General features: G+C 39.4%; 1 protein-coding gene across 2 annotated transcripts in view; it reads left to right on the forward strand.

The window, feature by feature from the left end:
• The window catches only part of klhl21 (kelch-like family member 21), a 36,288-nt gene that overhangs the window by 25,424 nt on the left and 1,755 nt on the right, over positions 1-9,109 (forward strand). For both annotated transcript variants that reach the window (XM_028807393.2, XM_028807394.2), the window contains exons 3-4: positions 8,437-8,842; positions 9,025-9,097. In XM_028807393.2, the coding sequence (XP_028663226.1) occupies positions 8,437-8,842; positions 9,025-9,097 (479 nt within the window). The remainder of the gene's footprint in view (positions 1-8,436; positions 8,843-9,024; positions 9,098-9,109) is intronic.

The raw sequence follows: 9,109 nt of genomic DNA on the forward strand, positions 1-9,109 counted from the left end.
CAGATGATTGATAGATAGATAGATAGACATGCTTTATAGTACCCAACTATCTGACAAAGTAAATATCAGTTGGCAGTTCAGCATCTCTCTTTACCTGAGTGTCCAGAGCATGCCGCCTCTGATCAGATGATATAACTACAAAGCCTATCACTAACCTTTGACTCATGGTACTTTGCTAATGGGCACACTTTTGAGCATCAAACTGGCATTCAAACTTGGTGTTCATTACGGACAAACTGTGACTAGCACAGAATTTGTATCTATTTAGCACTGCGACTTGGAACAGGTAGGCCAGTCCTAATTGCACCCTATCAGGTACTCTCACATTGAGTCTTCTAGTCAGCCTACAGAGCCCATGAATGGTGCACTTCTAAACCGCAAATCCAGTGTTTCTAAAAAGACAAAATGCTCTAAATTGATGTTTCTGTAACACAACAGTAAATGCAAATGACAGTCAAAGTTTTTCTCTCCGCAACTTCAAGTCTCATTGAGGCATTCCCCTTCTTCACTGGACCAAACTCAGAACTATACGTCATCAGGCCAAGGGCCTGTGAGAATCGCCACATCATTGGACTCGTCTAGAGCTGGAGATTTGAGCAAGCTGTTTGGTTCCTGATCACAGCACTGAACATGGATGTTCTATTGCACTGTCTTTGTTTATTATTTCAGTGTTCACATTGTTATTTTGGCAGAAACACACAAAATCATATGCTTGTCACCAACTATCTCCCATCTGTGTTGTTGGCCTCTCCCCAGGTGCCAAGAGCCCATTTCTTTCACCTCTTGTCCAACTGAAGCTGCATGACCTTCACTCTTCTCTCTCTGTACAATCTCCACTGAGCATTTGTAGGTCACCTGGCCACCAGCTGCTTGCCAGTAAACGCCACTTTCCGGCCTGCTGCCAGGAGTGGGTCCTGGTATCACTGGCTAAGGTGAGGTTCCCTGTGATTTAGCAAGAACAGTCCAGTTATGGATTGTTCTCTAACCTTAGACCAGTATACCATGGGTAATCTTATCAGGAGGATAGATCTCCAGAAAATATTGTTTTAAGGCTCTTTAAGGTACATAAGCCCCCACCCTGCCAAGGTCACAATCCTAGAAGGTGTTCATCTGATATTTAATAGAGGACTGTTTGTTTTGTGAAGCACCTTACCCCTCCTTAGGAGTAGTTATGCTGTGAACCTAACATGGCATCAAATGGCATGCTTGGCACTCTTGCTTTATTAAGCTCTGAGTATGAGAGGGCTGGGCACGCAAAGTTGCTTCAATTGCTGTAATTTTGGTTCGGTAAGATTTTTTTTTTTTTAATCACAATATCAAAACAAGCGATTGAGAGGCCTGTGAAACAGGATAATTTGAAATGTGACTGGGGTCGGGGGTTTACAGGAAGAACATAAGAAAACATGTTTGGTGCGGTAGATTGATATGCCCATTTTTGATGGCCTAAGTGGGCAGGTTATTCTAATTGGAAATATTCTGGCATTATTACAAAAATAGAGAACTAGATGCACCATACTTTGGAAAAATAATCTCTTGACAAGTTTTTCAACTTGTACTGTATTCAATCAGTGCTAACATTTTAATATTTTATAGCCAACTTTTACAACAATAACACCTTTAAATCCTGTGTATGTCTGATTGTTTCACATTGCTCAGGTTAGTTGAAAGACACTTGTGCACTATAATTTTCATATGTGCTATTGTAGAACATTCATCATTTTGTCTTTGAGACACTCTAAGATTACTTTGGACTTGTATTTGGGACCATTGTACTGCTTTATGATCTTTCATCCAAAGTTTAGTATTTTAGCAGACTGAAACAAGTTATGTTAAAGGATTTGCTATATTTTCCATCATCCATTACTCCATCTGTTTTAGCCAGACACCCTTTCCCTGCTGACTAAATCCATCCACCCAACATGATGTCACTATAACCACCATACTTCACTGTAGGTTTTTTTTTTGGAGGTGTGGGTGACGTTACCTTTGTGTTTTGTTTTGCGGTCAGATGACACCAAGATATTTGGTGCTCTGACCGTGACTCGGTTGTGTCCTTGTGCCACTACCTCAAACTTGTTTTTCATCCGGTATAAAATTAGAAATTCAGAAGTGCAGGTTATGCAAACAATAAACTCTAAGAATTTCTCCTAATGCAAAAAAAAACAATGTCACATTAAAACAAAAAGAATAATTTTGAGCTATAAAATGCAATAAAAACATCACAGAGAAAACAGTTTCTGTGCTATTCAGTAATATTTGGCAAACATTCCAGTGACTAATACTTTCGCAAGACAAATGCATTTTGATACTATTGCGTAAACTTAGTTTTTATGAACATTGGGCACCTGCCATGGGTTATACACAAACCCTCACAAGGCATGGCATTGTTTAAATAGGTATGAAATTTATTCATCAGAATGAAAGGGTGGAAGTAAATAGAATATATAAATAATTCTAGAATTTGTAGTTCATGTCTGTAGTAGGTAGAGCATGTGTACTGTGCATAGCAGTACATACTGTGACAAGAAATCCACAGAACACCAGATTATAGGTAGCGATCAATTCATTTTAAATCATAACTCATGTTGATGCAAATTGCATAAACACCTGGCAACAGGACTGCCACAGGTAAGACTGACTGGGGAAAAAGTATTATATTCCTGAAGTATTATTGTAAAGGCAGGATTGTTTTAACATTAACAAGAAGATCGGCTCTTTTCACATTGCCTTCTCATTGTCAAATCGATGCACAGATGCAGTTCAAAATGAAAATAACATGTACTGGAAGAACTTTTAAATATACATCAAATAATTTTATGCCGTTTTATTATCCTTCTTGGCGTTAACACTGAACAGAATTTGGGATTGAAATTCTTTGCAATTACAATTAAGCCCAAGTCAGATTCGGGGTGGCATTTAATGATCCCTTTACAGCCCGCATTGGTCTCGGGACAGTATTCTGCTGCCATCTGCTGGATAAAATAACACTACTGCAAAAAATATGAGCATTTCTTTGTGTTTTGCCACTCAAAGTGAGTGGAACATAGCCTTCAACCAAAATAGAATGCTGTGCAAACGTGAACCTGTAAGGCCAGTTTTAGAACAAACTGAAACTGAACCTTTAGTTGAATCAAGTGATAATGGTGACACAGTGAATTAGTCATCAAACGTTGAAATACATAGGGAAACTGATGCACGCGGTACTGTACGGTTGAACCACCGTGATATGGCTGGTGAATTTGGTTGCTTGAAGTTTCACTGTGGTGCCAGTAGGCGGGTGGCAAAAAGATTGCAATCAAGTAGAAAGACAAGAAAGACGTTAGTTCTGTAAGCTCTGTCCACAATGCAGTAAGTGTCGTTTGAGTCAGGCAAATGTGGTAGTCTACAATAACAGAATGGGTGAGTTGATCATCTGGATCAGACACTGACATTCTGCCCTCTCATGCTCAAACAACAGAAAAAATATATTAGGGAAAATTTTCAATAAACACGCATTTAGTGTCCTGATTGTGACCTCAAGCTGCTCATTGGTGACTGTGTCCATCAGTATAGCAGTGGACACTCGACATAGCTTTCCTACTGTGTTTATGTTGACATTTTGGTGTTTATATGTTTCTGTTACACATAGTAACATTTTTTTCTTGTTGAAAAAAATTTTAAATCTTTTTTTGGGGTTAAACATAACCCTAAGGAGGTTAATGCACTGGTATTTTGATATGTGGGGTATCATTTTCAATTCTAGTGACCATGTTCAGATTAAACTACAGTAGTTTAGTTTCTGAGACTAAAGGATATGCCCTATTATGAAATCATCATTATCCTTACCATTAAACAGCCATGTTTTTGAACTTTAATAGGTTAGCCAGTTTCCTCCAACTTTTTTATTATTATTATTATTATTATTATTACTAAACCCTCTTCCTGGTTCTGGGTATCTTTTTGGGTGAGATGCGTATTTTCCTTTCCTCTGACATCACCTCTGACCATGTTGTCTTTTGCCTCCCTCTGGGTCTCATCTTCTCCATCTCCATCTCAGTGCACCTCACCACCATATCCTATACCCTTTACTTCAAATGTCCAGACCACCTTGGGGACACTTTACACATCCACCTGATCATTCTCATGTCTGTTCTTTCCAGCTTTGCATTTACACTTACTACCTCAGCATTCCACACACCTCTGTATAGACTACTACGTCTTTGATGCACTCACTCAGTCCAATGCGTGAACTATTGCTTCTTCCAACACCTCCACTGCATATGCCTCTGGGCCATGCACCTCTGCCTCCAGCCATCACGCTGGTCTTTCCTGAATTTACATTGCAAACTAGCTTTCCATTTCACTATCTTCTACTTCAATTCCACTTCACTTTTTGCTTTCAATATATAAGCTCCCATGGCAATCTTTCATACAGTTCTCTGGTCAAAACAGAATTGTGCTAAAGACAGAATAAATTAAACTTCTTAATGCAAGGGGTTTTAGAAAACATAAACCCCAGAGTTATGCAGCTGAAGTGGATCGCTTGGCTACTTTTAAAAGTTTTCTGTATGAGATTTTGGGACGCCACTTACCAAACAACCTGGGCGAATGAATTCTTACATTTATTCAGCTTGTATTGTCTGCCACCCATGCAAATGTCACCGTTTGCCACCATACCTAGTTAATGGTGCTGTGAGTAGGAGAGAGCCTTGGCAGCCGGCCAATGCAGGGTTTCAGTTTTCACTAATAGTTTTTAAGTTGGAGAAAATCATTCCTTTTCATTTAAGGTAAGGGATTTATGGTTTATTGACAAACAATGGAACAATTTGCATGTAATTGTTGTGTGCACCACATTTTGGCTTACAACTGTTTGTGATTGTTTTGGATGGTTTACAGTACAGTTTTGATACATTAAAGTATTGCTGTATTATTGGTGTCATATTTACTCCCAAAACAAAATGTATTGCTTATAAAGTCTCTTACATGGTACAGTGGAATCTTTCTTCTCTACTATGAAAATGTACACACATTTTTAAACCTATTTAATCAAATACAGGGTCACAGGGGTACCGGAGCCCCACCCAGCAGCATTGGGTGCAAACTGGGAAACATCCCATATATATATATATATATATATATATATATATATATATATATATATATATACAGTGGTGTGAAAAACTATTTGCCCCCTTCCTGATTTCTTATTCTTTTGCATGTTTGTCACACAAAATGTTTCTGATCATCAAACACATTTAACCATTAGTCAAATATAACACAAGTAAACACAAAATGCAGTTTGTAAATGGTGGTTTTTATTATTTAGGGAGAAAAAAAAATCCAAACCTACATGGCCCTGTGTGAAAAAGTAATTGCCCCCTGAACCTAATAACTGGTTGGGCCACCCTTAGCAGCAATAACTGCAATCAAGCGTTTGCGATAACTTGCAATGAGTCTTTTACAGTGCTCTGGAGGAATTTTGGCCCACTCATCTTTGCAAAATTGTTGTAATTCAGCTTTATTTGAGGGTTTTCTAGCATGAACCGCCTTTTTAAGGTCATGCCATAGCATCTCAATTGGATTCAGGTCAGGACTTTGACTAGGCCACTCCAAAGTCTTCATTTTGTTTTTCTTCAGCCATTCAGAGGTGGATTTGCTGGTGTGTTTTGGGTCATTGTCCTGTTGCAGCACCCAAGATCACTTCAGCTTGAGTTGACGAACAGATGGCCGGACATTCTCCTTCAGGATTTTTTGGTAGACAGTAGAATTCATGGTTCCATCTATCACAGCAAGCCTTCCAGGTCCTGAAGCAGCAAAACAACCCCAGACCATCACACTACCACCACCATATTTTACTGTTGGTATGATGTTCTTTTTCTGAAATGCTGTGTTCCTTTTACGCCAGATGTAACGGGACATTTGCCTTCCAAAAAGTTCAACTTTTGTCTCATCAGTCCACAAGGTATTTTCCCAAAAGTCTTGGCAATCATTGAGATGTTTCTTAGCAAAATTGAGACGAGCCCTAATGTTCTTTTTGCTTAACAGTGGTTTGCGTCTTGGAAATCTACCATGCAGGCCGTTTTTGCCCAGTCTCTTTCTTATGGTGGAGTCGTGAACACTGACCTTAATTGAGGCAAGTGAGGCCTGCAGTTCTTTAGACGTTGTCCTGGGGTCTTTTGTGACCTCTCGGATGAGTTGTCTCTGCGCTCTTGGGGTAATTTTGGTCGGCCGGCCACTCCTGGGAAGGTTCACCACTGTTCCATGTTTTTGCCATTTGTGGATAATGGCTCTCACTGTGGTTTGCTGGAGTCCCAAAGCTTTAGAAATGGCTTTATAACCTTTACCAGACTGATAGATCTCAATTACTTCTGTTCTCATTTGTTCCTGAATTTCTTTGGATCTTGGCATGATGTCTAGCTTTTGAGGTGCTTTTGGTCTACTTCTCTGTGTCAGGCAGCTCCTATTTAAGTGATTTCTTGATTGAAACAGGTGTGGCAGTAATCAGGCCTGGGGGTGGCTACGGAAATTGAACTCGGGTGTGATACACCACAGTTAGGTTATTTTTTAACAAGGGGGCAATTACTTTTTCACACAGGGCCATGTAGGTTTGGATTTTTTTTCTCCCTAAATAATAAAAACCATCATTTAAAAACTGCATTTTGTGTTTACTTGTGTTATATTTGACTAATGGTTAAATGTGTTTGATGATCAGAAACATTTTGTGTGACAAACTTGCAAAAGAATAAGAAATCAGGAAGGGGGCAAATAGTTTTTCACACCACTGTACTGTATGTAATATATGCAGATTTGCAAATTATTTGCTCTTTTAAATGGTGCTCCATTTTGTAAGATAACATAGTATTCCATTAACCAAACAAATTACACTAGCTTTTGAAAGTAATGCACAGAACATTAAGGTCTTTTCCTTGGCATAAAACCATGTGTTAGCTGCAAGCATAACAGCCTCAGAGGCAGTTCCAGGCCTGCATGAATTTCACATACAGAACAGGAACTAAGCAAGCCATGAAATTTCAAGTAAAAGAGGAATTGAACTAAGCAGAAAAGTGGAATGAGAGGCACGCATGGAGATCCTTCATAGTGTTTAGATCCAGTAACTGGAGGAAGGCTGGATTATCCACAGTATTGTTTTGATGTGTATTATGTGTACATAATATGTGTACATTGGGCAGCTCTTTATGCTTCAGGCATCGCAGTCTTGAAGGACTTCTCTTTGTAGGAAATAGACAGTATAAGATGGCATGAAGATTATCACTGGTAACCAGAAGATCAGACCCTCTCAGTAGTGCCTTCTAGGACGGTATGTGTATTGAGGACTGCTGGCACCACAAATGCACACTGTGTAGTCGAGAATATGGTTATGCATAATTGCCATTGAACCTTAGAATGAGCTAGTATTCATTGCTCAATGAGATATTCAGTCCTTCATGGAGGAAGCTGCATTGCAACTTTTGGATGAAGCTTTGTGAGACAAACGCGTATTCTAGGATCCTTCTGTCAGTGATGTAATTTGACATAAGAGGCAAAGCCAACCAAGAATCTTGTATGACCAGACTGTTAATAGTCACACAAGATGCACGTTTCCCTTTTTATGGATTTTTGTCCTCGTCTGCATTTTGTACTTCTATTACTACTAGAGTTGTAGGTCATCTTAATATTTGTGAAAAGATAGGAGTCAAACTAATTATTTTATTATTGTGTCACTGTTCACTAATAAAGGTACATCTCCAGCTTGCCACTAGCCATGAACGGAAGATGAGTGGGTCACAGGTTTTAGATGATGATGATATACTTTTTTAATCCCTGAGGGGACACTGTCTCTTCGCATCACCTTCGGGGGTCAGAGAGCAGGGTTAGCCCTTGTGCAGCATCCCAGATGCAGACATCAAATCCAATTCGTTACAGTGCAACATCAGAAATATTTAAATAATACCTTATTTGCATACAAGAATACATAAATTAGGTTGAACACCCAGTAAAGCAGAGCTTTTTCAATTTATTTAACATAAGCAAGTCAAGACAAGGTAAGTCTGTTAAGATCGTACTGTAGAGATGACCACTTGACAACAGAGGAATGACTAACAGAAAATAAACCTATATTTGTATTTAGTATTTGGCAACAGTGTTCTCTAGCTGCCTTCAGGATCTTATGGAGTCCTGGACCTTCCAGTTGGCATCATAGATTTACTTGGATGAAAACACTGACTCCATGAGGAATTTAGAGAGGTCATTTAGTCCCATGGTATAATTGAAGCTGAGTACCATGATACAGTAATAGCTCCAAATAATAATAATAATAATAATAGTAAAAAAAAACCAAAACTTTGGGTCAAAATTAAATGTGTGGTAGTGACCATGAAGTCCAAAAAAATGTAGAAAAACTGAAGCTCTACCTGTATAGACACCACATACCTTATTAGTTTGCTCTGTTTTTTGCAGGTGGTTCCGATGGCTCTCGACTCTACGACGGAGTATGGCGCTACAATTCAAGTGTAAATGAATGGACGGAAGTGTCACCCATGCTAAAAGCTCGAGAGTACCATACTTCTTGTGTGTTGAGGGGTCAATTATATGTGGTTGCTTCGGACAGCACAGAGAGATATGATCATTCTCTAGACACTTGGGAGGCACTGCGGCCTATGCTGCATCCCATGGACAATTGCTCTACTACTGCTTGCCAGGGCAAACTCTATGCCATTGGATCTCTGGCTGGAGAAGAGACTATGGTGGTTCAGTGCTATGACCCAGAGACTGATCAGTGGTCCTTGGTGAACTGTGGACAGCTGCCACCATGGTCCTTTGCACCAAAGACTGTGACTTTAAATGGCTGTATCTATTTTGTCAGGTAATGCTTCCTGTGAACTTACTTTGTTTTTCCTTTTGTATGTGCTGCACTTTGTTTCCTTAGATAGGATATGTCAAAATCTGCACCCTTTATCAAAACAATATCCTTTAGACTGCGCTGCAGTGGCAGTTGTGCCCATGGACATTGTATAATGTTCTCAAACTTTTGGCCTGTTTTTTTAGGGATGATTCAGCAGAAGTGGACACTTACAATCCCGTCAAGAACCAGTGGGGGAAGATACCACCCATGAAACAGGTGTTGTAAATA

The sequence above is a fragment of the Erpetoichthys calabaricus genome, chromosome 8 (genome assembly GCF_900747795.2).
Source record: "Erpetoichthys calabaricus chromosome 8, fErpCal1.3, whole genome shotgun sequence".
Lineage (NCBI taxonomy): Eukaryota > Metazoa > Chordata > Cladistia > Polypteriformes > Polypteridae > Erpetoichthys > Erpetoichthys calabaricus.